The sequence below is a fragment of the Trachypithecus francoisi genome, unplaced genomic scaffold (assembly GCF_009764315.1).
Source record: "Trachypithecus francoisi isolate TF-2019V2 unplaced genomic scaffold, Tfra_2.0 Lachesis_group15, whole genome shotgun sequence".
Taxonomy (NCBI): domain Eukaryota; kingdom Metazoa; phylum Chordata; class Mammalia; order Primates; family Cercopithecidae; genus Trachypithecus; species Trachypithecus francoisi.
In genome coordinates this window covers 53,661,542-53,678,542 of record NW_022681460.1, presented here as the reverse complement: position 1 = coordinate 53,678,542, position 17,001 = coordinate 53,661,542, and the positions used below count along the sequence as shown (strand labels likewise).

The following is a 17,001-nucleotide window of genomic DNA, read 5'->3' as shown; positions in this document are numbered from 1 at the left end:
CATTAATCCGCACTTAAAAGGCAGGAATGGGAAGTGGAATGCCACCATCTTACTGTTGAGCTCCAGATATTTTCAGGCTTCATCCTGTTCATCCAGTCTACCCTCTGACTCTGGACCTGAAACCTGTCCCAGTACTCAAATGGATGCTGAGCAAGGGCTTTGGATCTAATTTTTCAAGACAAAGACCACTGAAGCTCAAAATGATTAAAAAGAAAAGAGCAAACTCTAATACCTCTTCTAAAGAGGAGAAGAAGAATAATGACAAGTGATAAAATTATCCACCTGAAATGGATCTATTGGATGAAAAAAGAAAAATTAAGAAAGTTGCTTTATATTCTTAGTAGGTTAGAAGAGGACATTGTAACTATTAATGCAGGAATAAAAATACAGGAAAGTAAAAACCATAACTGCCAAAGCAAATCAATGATGCAAGCAGCAAAAGCAGCCTTGTCAAACTGTATTGATTGGTCTCTATCATAGACAGAAAGGTACCTCTTCATATAGATCATACGTATACAGAGATGATACACAGAATGTACCATATCTATCCACATATGTAGATAGGTCTCTGTATGGATATATGAGTATTATATATAATACATATATATAGATTAATATATATGGATTATAAATGCATTATAGTGTAAGTAGATAGATAAGGTTTGTCTGTAAACTACCTACCTGTCTATCCACTTATTGCCTATTTGCTCAGCAGTGATAAAGAGATTGAACTTGGGCAAAATATCCAGAATATGGAAGGCTGGATAAGTAAAAAGGCAAACAGGAATCACAGAATTCCAAATTATCAGAAAGCATACTATTTGAAACAGAAGTATGTATATAGGTAGGTAAGTAAATACCTATTTGTTAACCTCACTTACCTCTTGAAAAACTTGGATTGGTTTACATGGCTACAAAAAAGATGGCATAAATTATAAGTATTGGCAAAAGGAGAAAGAAAAAAAATAATACAAAGAAACTCAGTTGTGCCTCTCATGGTGTTCATAATGTTTTACAATTTTTATTAGGAAATAGTTCAAACAAAAGTAGAGAGATTAGTATAAAGATCCTTCCACATTACCACCCAGGTTCAGCATATGTTCAAAATCAACTCTAGTCTAATCTCGTTTCATCTACACTTCTACTTACTCCCTTCTCTCAACCTATGTTATTTTGAAGCTAATCCATATCATATCAGTTCATCTATAAAATGTTTCATTTATATCTCTAAAAGATCTTTTGGACTCTTAAACCTATTACCGCATTACCATTGTCACACCTAAAAAATGGTTATTCCTCGATATCATCTACTAAACGGTCTGTGGTCAGATTTCACTAATTACCTCATAGATGTTTTTTAGTTAATTTTTTTTGAAGCAGGATCTAACCAGATTTCACATAGTGTAAGTGACTAGTATGTCTCAAGTCTCTTTTTATCTATAAGTTTCCGCTACTTCTTTCTGTCTTCTTGTGTCTTCTCTGTTGAAGAAATGGGTCACTTGTCTTGTAGAGTTTCCCACATTCTGGATTTGGCTGATTACATTCCTCAGACCTCAGTATTTCCTGTATGCCAGTACTTGTCCAAGGATCTGGCAGAGGAAAAGTGATATAAATGGTTTCTTGAGTCTGGGGGCCACACCCTCACCATTTGCTTACATGGCCACATTCTAGGCATGCACAAACAAGCTCATTTAAAGGCTGCAGTGGAGATGGAACCTAAAGCCCCTTCTGCCCAGCCACCCCTCAGCCCATCCTGTAGCATCCCCACAGGAATCTTTTTAGAACCCAGCACTCTGCTAAATACAGTTTGAAAGTCTTTGCCCAAATTCCCAGCAAGCCCTCTCATCCTGATGTTTGCTCTCAACCCGTAGCCTGGTGGAAGGTAGAGGCAAAATTGGAAGTGAAGGGTTTTCAAAACAGGGATATAAACTTGAGTAAGGGGCTGGGTGAATATGGATAATTGATGACTCCAAAATCCCTAACGAGGTATGTGCACTTCCAGGAACATCACACAGCAGAGTATTGCCAAATTCATCTTAATTTTGTTTTATGCTAGAGCCCTTTTATAATTTGTGTTTCTATCACTATTTTAAAAGGGCCTACACGATCTATAATTAACTTTTCATTGACAATCTATTGTATTATTTTGGCCTTTAACCGAAATCAGCTCTCAGAGCTATATCCTTACCCAAGAGAAACAGTAGCGTCAATACATGGCATCCTAAAAGCTCCTCACTGCTCCCTGCTTCTAGATTCTGGAAAATCTCGTTTTCCCCAGTGAATGAATAGCCCCAGTCTGGGCATTCCCTGCCCCGAGTGTATCATTATGAATGGTCTTGCAAGTCATTGGTCACCAATGTGTCCACTCCTATCAGCCTGGCCTGAGGTCAGATGGGTAGCAGGGATGGCTGGACACAAGGCTACATCAGCCTGGCCTGAGGTCAGATGGGTAGCAGGGATGGCTGGACACAAAGCTACCTGATGTCTCTGAATCTCTCATCACTTCAATCTGAAGCAGTAGTCTGCCATCTTCATTTGTATGGAAATAGAAAATGCCTTCTCCTTCTGACTGTGCCAAGAAATGGTGGCAAAGTGATGGTATGGGCCTGGGAAAAGTCAGTTTCCTCTGGGTAGTGGTCTGGACAGTCTTACAGTTTCTCACTTGTTGGGCTAATGAAAGCTGGGCAATGGCCTACAAAGCACCTACTCTGCCTATGATAGAAGATGCACAGTCTCCCAGCAAGGACTGGCTGGGGGTGTACCACTCCTCCATCTTTAGCATGAAAGGGCAAGGGCTTGGTAATAGTCTCAAGGACATGTGGGGGTGGGAGTGAGGAGTTCCTCATCTATGCTTTCATTCTCACATGTTTCTGAAATTGGAAAGGTTGACAGTGGGCTCAGTAGTTCTGGTCTGTTTAGCAAGCAGTGTATCCCTGGGATCTTCCCAGAATTGGCACTAGAGGACTAAGTTATTCCACTTTACATCTGCATATTCTACCTTACATCTGCAATGGTGAGACAAACTTAGATGACATAACTGTCTATCTTACACCTCCTCCCATAGATACACCCCTAGGCTCTGGAATGATAATACTAGACATCTCTCAGAGGGTAGAGCCCCAAAATTCATAGCTCAGAACATTTAGGCAGCCCAAATAACGGCCTTTCAAGAGAGAGCTAGATCCATGGAAATTACTTATTCTTCTGCCACTTCCATCAGTAAAGGGACCAAGTATGAACATCATTCCAATATACATGTACACCAGAAGTTCAGCATTCCTGCAAACAGATGCACGTGGAATGCCTGATAAGCTCTCCAGGCAGTGGCAGTGACTGTAGGAACAGGAAGGGTTTTGGCAAGCACAGCAAACAGTGCCAAGCATCTTTCTGTGATCACTTGTGATACAGAAAGTTGGGAAGTATTGCCAGCATAGGGAATGGCAGGGAGATATTGTTGCTTTTGCTTACAAGGGAAGGGCATGAACTCTGAAGACAGATGGTCTCTGGAACTGTCCAACTTGGAGAAGTTAGCTGGGCAAGGGTTGAGTTCCATCCAGAGCTAGGCATGCAGTCCCCTTCACTGTAGTACCCACCATCACAATGTGTCAGACCCGGAGTTAATGCCAGAGTGTACCAGAGGAGATGCTGGTCAAAGTCTTAAAAACCAGTTCAGACATGTTAATCAAGTGAAAGCTAGACTCACAACAAGAGCAGAGATGCCAAACCAAATGAGGGTGGTGTGGAGCCAGAAAAGCAGAAAGCAGAGAACCACAAGAAGAGGCAGGCAGAGAAAGGTCTGGCCCCATTCTTGAGACAGTACAGGCAGTGTCTACATTTTTTTAGGGATGCACTGAGCTCATTTAATGAATCTCCAATAGGATAGATGCCTTGGGGGTACCACGCTACGTTTAAGACAATAGCAGGAACACGTAAGTAAGCCATGTTGGACACTAAGGATCACAGCAAGACAAGAGGGAATCATAATTACAGTTCCTATGTCCAAAACCAAGATGACAAGGTCTTCCTTTCTGCCTTTTTTAGTTAAATTAGGTAGGATTGCTTCTCTGGGTAGAGCCCAACACACTGTTAGCAGAAAGTAAAGTGATTAAAAAAGCTTAGGAGAAATTGTGTATGCCTAAGCATTAACTAGGTTTTGAATTAGCATGATAGTTCTTGGTCTTCTTCTTCTTCTTCTTCTTTTTTTTTTGAGATGGAGTCTCGCTCTGTCGCCCAGGCTAGAGTGCAGTGGTGCGATCTTGGCTTACTGCAACCTCTGCCTCCCGGGTTCAAGCGATTCTCCTGTCTCAGCCTCCCGAGTAGCTGGGATTACAGGTGCCTACCACCACGCTCAGCTAATTTTTGTATTTTTTTTTTTAGTAGAGATGGAGTTTCGTCATGTTGGCCAGGCTGGTCTCGAATGCCTGTCCTTATGATCTGCCTTCCTTGGCCTCCCAAAGTGCTGGGATTACAGGCATGAGCCACCATGCCTGGCCGGTCTTCTTTTTTAAAAATGAAAGATTGCAGCCGGGCATGGTGCCTCATGCCCGTAATCCCAGCACTTTGGGAGGCCGAGGCAGGTGGATCACAAAGTCAGGACATGGAGACCATCCTGGCCAACATGGTGAAACCCTGTCTCTACTAAAAATACAAAAATGAGGGCTTGGTAGCGTGTGCCTGTAGTCCCAGCTACTCCAGAGGCCAAGGCAGGAGAATCACTTGAACTTGGGAGGTGGAAGTTGCAGTGAGCTGAGATCACACCACTGCCCTCCAGCCTGGGCGACAGAACAAGACTCCATCTCTAAATAAATAAATAAATAATAAAAATAAAAGATTGTGATGAGTGTATTCTCAAGTGAGGAATTTTAAGTTTGTTTTACACATATTCATTCACTCATCTATCAACAGGTGCTTAGTAACTTTTTTTATTATGCTATTCTAGGCATTGCATTAAGATAGTGGTCCTCAAACTTTTGAGGCACAAGACTCCCTTACACTCATAAGAATTGTTGAGGCTCCATAAGAGGTTGTGCTTACATGGGCTATATGTATTTATATTTACCATATTATAAATTAAAACTGAGACTTTAAAAATATTTATCTGTTTAGAAATCATAAAACCATGACTTGTTAACTTAAATTGCATATTTTATGAAAGATAATTTTTCAAAACAAAAAATTAGGGAGAAGAGTGGCTTTGCTTTACATTTTCACAATCTCTTCAATGTCCAACTTAAGAAAAGTTGGATTCTCACACCTGCTTCTGCTCAATCTGTTGCGATATATTGCTTTTGCGGAAGTACATGAAGAAAATGTAGTTTCACACAGACATACACTTGGAAAGGGAGGAGTATTTTAATAGCCTTTGGAGTAATTGTGGATATTCTTGATTCTACATCAAAACCCAACAAGGGGAAGTTTCCTGAAGGTTGGTTGCATTGTGGAATCTGAAACTGTTATCAGTGAACTTTTCAAAACTTGGTTACATTAAAATCCATTGGTCTATCTTGCACTTGGAATGAGCCTATAACCTATGCCTAATTTTTGTGGTACCATGTATTGGTCATTTGGAAAAGTTGGTTCACTGAATTATACAGATCTTCCAAATGTTGACTCATTTTACTATACAGTATCAAAAAATTGCATTTGTTAATGTCACCACCAATCTCACCAAGAAAAGCCCTTTATTAAGCTTATGGTGTTGGATATAAGTTTTTCGAAATTCAGATTTTCACTGGACTGTTATAACTGGCAACAAATGCTATCACTTTTTGTCCTTGAAGTGACAGGGTCATTCCATTCGCTTTTCATAAAATTTCTGCCAAATACCCAAGGCTGAATAAACATAGATTGTCTGTTGTTCTTCCAGGAAAAGATGTAGAAAAATAAGCTGAAAGTTTTCAATTCCCACTGAAGGAATTGAGACTTTATAAATAAGAGAAAAGTTTCTTGAGCAAGACAGTAACATAATTAAAGAAATATATTAAGGAAATTAATATGATGATTGTAAACAGGGTGAATTTCAGTGAGAAGACTGAGATTTCTGGGTGGGGATACAAGCTAATAACTGTGCTAAACCAAAATTATATTGGCTGTTTAAAAAAACAGAAAATTATAGTGTGTCCATGGGTGTTTTGTTACTCTCATAACTTACACAAACATTATATACATGTGCTCTACTATATTATGAAATATTAATATGAGAAAGAAAATGATATGGCATGCAACCCCTATAATATACCTTTACCATCTATATGAGTAAAGTTTCCTAACATGAGTTAAAGTAATTACTAGCATGAAATTTCCTTCCCTAGGTACCTCATCTGTCTAAAATAAACTGAGTTGGAGTTTTCAAAAATGTCTCTTTCTAGCCCAGTGATGTCTTTATCATCAGAAAACATTATTCATAGTTATACTTCATGTGGCAATCACCTTAAGTGTTAATTTAAAATTTTTACAGATGAGTTTATGATAGATGATATTTGATAAAGTAATAATAATAAATCCATGCCCTCATATGTTGATAATTTTATAAAATTTTAAAATTATGTTTTATTTTACAGGTTATATTATCACTGAAATACCATCACTTTCACAGGATGCCATGACTACCTTACAGCAAGTAGAATTAATTAAAAACTTAAATTTGAAACCTGATATTATAATCAATATAAAGGTAAGAATATTAATTGTTTTGCTAGTACAGTAAACCATTCTTTTTGATAGTAGTTAAATTCAAGGAATGCTTTAAACATTTTTAAGTAGTTATGGAGATAGTAACTTATGCATCAATCACAGGAACTGAGTCATACTTTCTCATCGTTCTGTGCTCTTGCTCCTACAGCTCCATCCACATGAGATACCTTCTTGCCTCTTTACCAGGCTTCATCATAGCCATCCTTTGAAAGTCAGTTAAGGCATCATCTCTTTAGAACTTTCCCTGACAACTACCCTGCTCCACTACCTCTCTTTCTTTCTCTCCCTTCCACACCTTACTTATCATAAGAGAGTTAAATCTCTCTCTGATGACCATTTGTGGTGCTTTCTCCTCCCTATCATGTTACTCACTTACTACATTATAATTATCCATTTTCCTCCTAGACTCTGTCTTACTTGAAGGTAGGAACCATGTCTTGTTCATATAAACATCAACCAGTATACTATGTGGTACCTAGTGGCACCTAGTAAGTTTACTAATAAAATGAAAGAATAGACACATGGCATGAATGTATGAATGTTAAAGAACACTACTATATTAATTATGAGTTAAGGCTGGGTCCTGTTCCTAATTCTCTCTTTTATTTCTAGAATTTGGTCAATCACATCTAGAAGTCTTGATTTCCTTTTTACAAAGATGACAATAGCTGCCTTATAGGGTTGTAATAAGAATTTAGTAAGGTGGTATCTTCTTGTTTATGTCAAAACGAATGATAAGCTTTTGTATCCATACATTGCCAGGGTTTATGACAGCTCAAATAAATGAGATGGTTGTCAGCTCAGATGCTGGGACCCAGTGGAGTGTCAGGGTCAGTTGTGCGAGAGAGGTAGCCTTGCAGTTCTGAGTGTGGTGTAATCTGCAGCCCCAGCCACCACTCATGGCCAGGGCTCAATCACAATTGCAAGTGAACTTGAGAATGTCACACATGTGAATGTGGACATAACAGAGAGAAAACCACATATAAAACTAAACCACATATAAAAACTAAACTGAGGAAAAGACAGATTCAATAGGAAATTAAGATCTAGTTGAGAGAGAGCACACAGATATACAGGCCAGAAGACCCCAAATGGTTACTAAGTTTGGGTCATAAATTTGGTTCTAGGTTTGATGAACTAAAGTAAAAGGGGAAATGTGACCAGTTATAAAATTCACATTGTCCATGAGAAGACAAGCCATTCCTCAGGCAAAACAAGACTGCCATTGAGAATGAGAGAAATACCTTAGATGGGTCTTAATATAAGAGACTGCTTAATGTAGTGAATAAAGTCCTTAACCCCATTCATGTTATAAGTGTGATCATGAAGTGTCCTATGGCAGTTTCTACAGGGTAACCAGAGTATCACCAGAGGGCGTAGTGTGAGACAGAATTCAGTGCAACACACACTTTTTGGATAGTTTGGCCTTATTGGGGAGTAAGCCTGGAATTTCTAGAGCAGAAGCTCTTAGCCTGAGATCCATGAAGCATTCATGCACCTCTTGAAATTATACATAAAACTTTATGCATATATGAACTTTTCTGATGCAAAAATCTATGGTTTTCATCATATTCTAAAGGATTCTGTGCTACCAAAAACCTGGTTAAAGTCTAGCAATCTACTAGAGCATTAGTTATCAGAGAGTGGTCCCAGAGCAACAGCAACCAGAAGCTTGGTAGAAATGTAAATTCTCAGGCCCTACCCCAGAACTAAGAACCAGAATCTGTCAGATGGAGCCCAGCTATTGGTGTTGCAGAGCCCTCCAGGTGACACTGAGCACTTCTGCTCTGAGGCATATGCTTCAGACTCACACTTTCATTAGTCACGTCCTGCAAATGAGAACGGAGACAGCTGAAGGAGATAGTCCTTGTCAAGGTCCTAGAAGGTGGGTATCCTAGGTTGTAAAACAGATGTTTTTAAAAAATTACCTGAGTAGGTTGAAATTTTTTTGTGAAAAATTAGGAAGCCTAACAAAAGTCTTACCCCAATAATGACCCATCCCATCTCCAGCTAGAGATGGCCTGAAGAAATCATAAAATGAGCAATGAAGGTTCCAACGTTCCTGGCTTCCTTCGTTTCTCAATGTGTGGTACATGAACTGCTGGCATCAGAATCACTGATGATGCTTGTTGAAGAATCTAAGCCTCACTCCAAACTTAATAAATGACAAGAGGAGCTGTGATCGATTTAACAAGCTCCCCAGATAGAGTTACATGCTCATGTATCAGAATCGCTGCCTCAGAAAACCATCCAGATTTTTTTTATCCTGAAAAACATTCAGAGCACAATTTACAGCCTCAAACCATCATTATCATTAATAATGCACCATAGACCATGGACTACAATCAGAAGGCCTGGTTCCAAGTTGCAGTTCCTCCATGTGACATTGTGATCTGAGATTGGTCTCTCAGTCTGCCAGAGCTGTACTTCTCTGACCTGCAGAATGGCTTTAATCATAATTTGGATTGCTTATCTTATAGGGTTAGTTGAGAATTCAGTAAAATCAAACATGTGAAAGCACTTTGGAACAAGAAACTTGTAGACTTTGGTTTTGGCTTTTTTACTACCTAGATTCGGTTTTCTCATTTACAAAATATAAATGTTATACTAGAATAGATGATCTTTCAGTCCCATTTATGACTGGCATTGTATAAAATACCTCACCCATAAAGCTATAAGCGATAGTAAATATTACAAATAAACAATATTTTTTATTGGAAATATGTGGCTATTCCCCCCATTTTGTTCCATTCTTAAACTTTTCAAGCTAATCATAGAATTCTGTGTACCTTTGCAGAGTTAACTGATTTTCTATTCCATTTCTCTACTCTTTCTACTTTTCCAATCCTCTTTCCTCGTCTTAAGACTTGTAATGCTTTTCCACCTATATTAATTTTGGACAAATAAAAACATATAGCATAAAATTAGTGTCTGAGCCTCTCTTGGCATGTAATGAAACCTGACGCAAAATGCCAGTCACAACATTGCATTTGCTTAGGTTTTAAGGGAATTTTTTGGTTTATGTACTGTACAATATATTCAATAAATACACACGGAATTAAAAGCATATTCAAAATGTTTTAAGTGATTTAATAATGTTGTTTCTTAGTGTCCTGACTATGATTTGTGCCAGAGAGTTTCTGGGCAAAGACAGCACAATAATACGGGATACATATACAGTAGAGACCAGTGGGATCCTGAAGTCATTGAGAATCAGAGGAAAAAGAAGAAAGAAACCCAAAAAGACAGAAAAGGAGAAGAAGAGGAAGAGGAGGAAGAGCAAGAAGAAGAAGAGGTAATATCTCAATAGGTAACTACCATACACTACACTTTTAAAAATTGCTATAATTAAATTAAATGATGGTATAGGTAATAGGAAATAGCAGATGCTACACATTTTCTTTACATTTTTATTGAGTTTGGAGGAAATAAGCAAGTCTTTCATGTTTTCAAGGATTATGAGATGATAATCTTGAAGTCAAGTTTAGCCTTCCTGTCAGTGTAGATGTGTCTCTATATTTCTGATGTTCTGACACCCAGTGTGCTTCATAACGATGGAGTTATTGGTCACCTACTATGTGTCAAGCACTAGGCAAGGTAGAATAAGAAGTTAGAGCATTTCTTAGTCTATTTTCTGTTACCTACAACAGAATACCTGAAACTGGGTAATTTATAAAGAATGACTTTTTTTTTTTTTTAATTTAAGCTTCAGGGGGTACATGTTCAGATTTGTTGTATGGATATATTGTGTGATGCTGAGGTCTGGGCTTGCACTGAACCCATCACCAAAATAGGGAACACAGTACACAACAAGGATTTTTTCAACCCTTCCCTTTCTCCCTTCCTTTCCTTTTTTGGAGTCCCTAGTGTCTATTGTTCCCATCTTCTTGTCTATGTATACCCTGTGTTTAACTCCCACTTACATGTGAGAACATGAAGTATTTGGTTTTCTGTTTCTGATAATGGCCTCCAACTGCATCCATGTTACTGCAAAGGACATGATTTTATTCTTTTTTATGGCTGTGTAGTATTCCGTGGTGAATGTGTACCACATTTTCTTTATCCAGTCCTCTATTTATGGGCACCTAGATTGATTCCATGTCTTTGCTGTTGTGAACAGTGTGCGATAAACATGAGAGTGTAAGTGTCTTTTTAGTAGAACAATTTATTTTCCTTTGGGTATATGACCTGTAATGGATTGCTGAGTTGATAATTCAGTTTTCAATTCTTTGAGAAATCTTCAAACTGCTTTCAACAGGGAATGAACTAATTTACAACTCCACCAACAGTGTATGAGCATTCCCTTAAGAAAAGGAATTTATTTCTTATAGTTATGGAGGCTGAGAAGTCCAAAGTTGAGGAGTCGCATCTGGTGAGGGCCTTCTTGCAGGTGGAGACTCTCTGCAGAGTCCCGAGGTGGTGGCGCATCACATGGTACAGGGGCTGAGTGTGCTAGCTCAGGTCTCTCTTCCTCTTCATATAAGACCACCAGTCTTACTCACATAATAAACAATTAATCCATTAACCCATTAATCCATGAATGGATTAATCCTTCATGGGACCTCATAACTCAGTCACCTTTTAAAGACCCTACCTCTCAATACTGCTACATTGGGGACGGAATTTCAGCGTGAGCTTTGAAAGAGACAAACATTTAAACCATATCAGAGCAATAAAGGACTAAATATAGTGTGGGGAGCAAAGTAAACCAGGCATCATTCAATTTGTGAAGCTAACACAACCCTGATTTCAAACTCTGACAAAGAGAGAATGTGAAAAGAAATATGTAGCCCAATTTCACATGTACACATTGTTATGACAATTCTAAAGTAAATACTACTAAATATAAGCAATAGGGCATCAAAATAATATTTTGTCTTCTAAGGTTTTGGGCTAAAAGAGAATCTTTTACCATGACTTGACAAGAAAAATTGATATTAAGAAATGTATTAATAGGTGATGGTCTGGATATGACCCACTAGGGTGGGAAGGGCCATAGTTGGCCAATACCTGCCCTAGTGAAATATGCCTGTGATTGATTATTTCTATTAGGGCCTAGATGCTGTGAAGTCAGATGTTAATTTATAGATAGACACATTGCAAATTGTTTCTCCAGTAGAAAAAGATAACCCCCAAAGGTTACAGCTTTATCGTCCTATAGGACATTAAGCAGCCTTGTATCTAGCTTTGCAATTTTATTTCAGAGATTAGATATACTTTCACCTTGCCATTCTACTGGTCCCCTAATTAATGGGTTAGATAAATCTTTGAAATGGGTATTCAATTTTTAAAAAGTGTTAACATAATAAAGCCCATTTAAAAACATAATCTCACTCATGTAAATAAGGCATTAGATAGTAACCAGCATGAATTCCAGATTTTTTCAAATAAAGGAAAGCCTCATAGCAAGTAGGAATAAAGTGTGCCACTTTAGCATAAATAAAACATACCATCTTAAATCAAAGCCAATGTAGCCCTCAAATGGTGAGATACAGGGGTCACAACTCACTTAATTTTAGGGGCCAGGTAGATTATGTCCATTGGTGATATCGGCCAGGGATTACATAATTGGGAAGAGGGAGGATTGGGGTAGGCTAACACTGCATTGTGCAGTATGATAGCCACCAGCCTCACATGGCTATTTAAATTGAAATCAATTAAAATTACATTAAGTTTAAAATTTAGTTACTCAGTATCTCTAGCCACATTTCAAGTGCTCATTGGCCAAGTATGGCTGTGGACAGTGGAGCTATGGAACGTCTCCATTTCTGCAGAAAGTTTCATGCTCTTCAGAGGACAACTGCCTCTTGGCTCAGCCCAGCCAGCTGTTGCCATGTGGAAATGCTGGCCCATTTTTACCAGGGAGGCCATTTTTTCCAGGGAAGCCAAAAGCACGTTTTAAAATAGATGGGAGTGGCAATTAGTCTGAAATGTTTACAACACAATGTTGGCCAGTGCTGTGGGAGATGATCAATTTATATCCTTAGACTAGACTCAGCCTCTGGGGTCTGGTTTGCATGATCTCTGCCTAGTGACACAGCCATGTTCAGAAGTTAGATGAGCAGACCTGCCACCTGCTGAGATCGATGGCCAACATGAAGGTGTGTTCATCCTACATACACACAAATCGAAGCACTGTCCTTGAGTTGCTACAACAGCATTGTAAATGTTCTCTTGGCTTTTGTTCTCTTCAACCCTCCCTATCCCATTCCACTTGTTACAGAAGCCAGACTCATTTAAAAATATATATAGATAACCCTCAGTGACTTTCCATTGCCTTTGGATTAAAATCCAAACACCCTCATGTGGCTTGCAAAGCCATGAACCCAGCCTCTCTGATCTCAATTCTACCTACTCATTGTATTCCAGCCACATTAGCCTTCTAGCTAGTCGTCTTCAACTGTGCTAAGCTCATTTCAGCTTCACGCCTTTGCATTTACTGTTTCCTCTCTCCTCTGCCTACAACACTCTTCAATTCATCTTTATTCCTTCTACTCATCCTGGTCTCACCCCAGGTATTACATCCTCAGAGACCCTCCAGCAAGCAACTCTCTAACCTAGCGCTGTGCAATAGAAATGTACTGCTAGCCATAAGTGATTTTAAATGTGCTAGTAGTCATGCTTTTTAAAAGCAAAAAGAAACAAGTGAAAGTCATTTGAATAATGTATTTTATTTAATTGAATATATCCAAAAATTTTATTTCAACTTATAATCAATATAAACAAGTGAAAGCCATTTGAATAATATATTTTATTTAATTAAATATATCAAAAAATTTTATTTCAACTTATAATCAACATAAACATTCTGAGAATGACATGTTCTATTTTCATCTAAGTTTTTGAAATCTGGTATGTATTTTATATTTACAGCACATTCCAATCGCACTTGCCAAATTTCAAGTGCTCAATGGGAAAATGTGGCTAATAACTTCCATGCTAGATAGCATAAGTCTAGCCCCTTGCTCTGTTTTATTTTCCTCATAGCACTTATCACTTTCTGAAATTATGTTACTTTTTTACTTACTTATTATCTGTCTGCCCCACTGAATGAAAACTCTATGCAGCAGAGACTGTCTCCAGTGCCTGATAGTGGGTACTTAATACGAAGCTGTGTAATCGCTGAATGAATGAATGCCAGCGTGCTAGCAAAGCCCTCTACTAGAGAGAAAAGAATGGTAGCATCTTTCGGAAAAGATGTGTATTGAGCCACTTTGAAATGTATAACCTTTGGTCCAGTAATTCTACTTGTAGGAATTATTCTAAGGGAAAATATTAGCCATATAAAGATTTATTTATGAAGCTACTTATTGCAATATTATTTGTAATTGTGAAGAGCCTGAAACATTGTTGTCCAACTATAGAGTAATTAAATAATTGTACATTCAAGGAAATTAATATATTCTTTGACCATTAAAATAATACTTAAAACAGGTTATAAAATGGCTTATATAGAGAATATGGCTCAAGTAAAATATGTATATGTATACATTGATAAAAATGGGAAAGAATGAATAATTAGCATCATAAATATGATATGGAACGCTGTTCCCTCTGCCTTAAAATGTTCTTTCTCTAGAAACTTGTGTGGTAGTTCTCTCTGCCTCATTTCCTTCAGATTTCAACTCAAATTCCATTTCTTTAGATAACCCTTTCATGACCACTTGAGGTAAATAGCATCTTCTCCCACCACTCTTCATCCATGCTACCCTGCTTTATTTTTCTTTCTAGTACTTACCACCACCTAATATGTTATATATTTATTTGTGTACTTGTTTATGCTGCCTTCCTCAACTGCAGTGTATGTGAGTGCTATGAGCCCAGGGTGTTAGTTGGTTTCGTTCACTGTTCTATCCCAAATCCTTAGAACAGTGCCTGATGCATAGAAGGCACTCAATAAATACTTGAATGAGTGAACTACAAGCTCAGGTGTTCACAGGAAATCTAACTTCTCTATTTTGTCTCTAAAAATCTGATGTTCTTCCCCTACTCATCCCTACTTATTGGGGAGCAAACAGACATGAGTAAATATCCAGGTTAATTTAAAGCTTTATTCCATCTGATGAAGACCCCTTAGGAGTCTTCCATTCTCTTAAATAAAAATCCTTAATCTCTAATCATCCCCTACCCCTGCTTCTCACCCCAAAATGGTATCTAGGTGTAAGGAGTGGGGAATATGGCTTGTAAATTGAATAGTCATTGACCTAAAGATATTCGAAATCTCTTCTTTTCCATTTAGGCGTTTATTGCCGAAATGCAGATGGTGGCTGAAATTCTTCATCATCTAGTTCAGAGGCCTGAAGATTATTTGGAAAACGTTGAAAACGTTGTTAAGCTTTATAAGGAAACAATTCTCCAAACTTTAGAAGTAAGAACAAAATATATCACTGAAAATGAATATTGATATTTGTGTTTCATCACTGGTTAAATAGCTTTCACATGTCTTCATCCCCGTGTATTATTGTCTGTCTGATTCTCCCCTTGAACTTTGTAGAAAGCTGTTAGAAAAAGGCTTCCATCCCAAAGACTGTTTCCCAGAACAATATTAGTTTACTCTTACAAAACAACTCTGTTACTGCAAAGTGACAAATGAACTACATTTTTCAAAAGCTAGTGGGGAAATTCTTTTATGGATGGGGGTTGGGAAATTCATGTTAAAAGACTATGTTATAAAAGCATTTTCAATCTGTAAGTTATAGCTTTATCAAAACAAATGTGCACTTCAGGTGCACCTTTTGTTTAAAAGGTAGAATTTGTTATGCTGATTGGTCTATGGTTATCCCATTATATGTAAACATGGTAAGACCATTATATAATGTAATAGGAAGGATTTAATTAAAATAGTATTCTAAAAGTATGATGACTGAGATTACAAGTATGTGAAAAGCATATTTTATATGGTAAAAAGTCCAGGTAAGACTCTACCAAATATAATCATTTGTGTTGGAGATTTAGTCAACAAACATTTATGGAACTTGCACATTTAGCCAGACACTATGCTAAGCAACAGAACTATGAAGACAAATAAGACACAGTCCTCTAATTGCCTGTTCCCATATGATAGAGAAACTAAAGAATGTGTTTCATGCTGTCTCACAATGTTTATATTATTTTAAAGATAAATGAGTGGATCATTTTCATTCTCAGCATCCATCCCCCAAAATGGGAACCACACTTAATTGCTTTCATATGTATGACTTCTATTCCTCCCCATCTCTCCTGTCACTGGCTTATAAACGTAGCTTCTGAAACGTGAAGTACATGACTATCAATAACATCCTTTCTTCCTTCAATAAAAGCATCCTGACTACTCCTTAAGTGGCTGGCACTGGGTATGAAATAAAGCCAAATTAGAATCAGATTCAGAAATTAGAAAATTATATTTATGGGGGGGAAATGCAGAGGTTATCTTTTTAGTACAAGCACCAGGTTATATTTCCTCACATTCCTGGTGCCCAGTGCAGTGCCCAAAGTCTGGCAAGCAGTAAATGCTTAACAAATGTTGATCAGCACAGATGACAAGATACAAAGGAAAAAGAATGATAGCTTCAATTTCATTAAATATACAACTTCCAGAAATTAAATAGATAAAACCAGACTCAAACTAAAAGACAATAAACTGGAAAAAAATATTCACATTAACTATGATGAAAGATTTAAAGCTTTGATATATTAAAAGGTCATAGAAATGATTTTTTAAAAGCCTGTAAGTTCACTCTTTCCTGAGATAAATGGACAACAAATATGAGCAATTAACAAAACTGAAGAGTGATAAGCCTGTAGAAAAAATGTTCAGCTTCACTGATAATAAAGAAATGCTAATCTAAGTAATGAAATATCATTTCCATGATCAAAATTTAAGAGATGAACAGGTAGTAAAAATTCCTAATGCTAGCAAGGGTATGGTAAAGAACTCTTATACCCCAAATATGAATTTGTACGGCCATCCTTTGACAGCTTGTCCACAAAAACACCCAGAAGTAGAAAACATCTAGACGCTGCAGCAAAATGTAGATAAGAATTCATTGCCCTAGTGCAACAAAGCAGAATTTCAAAGCCAAGAACCTAGACTTTAGGCCTACATGATACTTGCTGAATAGCCAAGCAATTGCCTTACATGTTGAGGGAGGAGAGCCAGAAAGGGTAAGACCCTACAATTCTAATCTTCTCTGACCTGGCTGAGATGTTACTTCGCTTTTAGACCAAGACCACTAAAGTTTAGTGTATCTCCAAGAGATACAAGGAAAGCAAGCAGGAGCAAACTGAGCTGCATCACTTTCTGATATATGGTCTGCCCACTGCTTCAGG

General features: G+C 37.8%; 1 protein-coding gene across 2 annotated transcripts in view; it reads left to right on the top strand.

Moving 5' to 3' along the window:
- The window catches only part of AK9 (adenylate kinase 9), a 176,069-nt gene that overhangs the window by 14,576 nt on the left and 144,492 nt on the right, over nucleotides 1-17,001 (top strand). For both annotated transcript variants that reach the window (XM_033234862.1, XM_033234861.1), the window contains exons 6-8: nucleotides 6,561-6,673; nucleotides 9,803-9,988; nucleotides 14,933-15,061. In XM_033234862.1, the coding sequence (XP_033090753.1) occupies nucleotides 6,561-6,673; nucleotides 9,803-9,988; nucleotides 14,933-15,061 (428 nt within the window). The remainder of the gene's footprint in view (nucleotides 1-6,560; nucleotides 6,674-9,802; nucleotides 9,989-14,932; nucleotides 15,062-17,001) is intronic.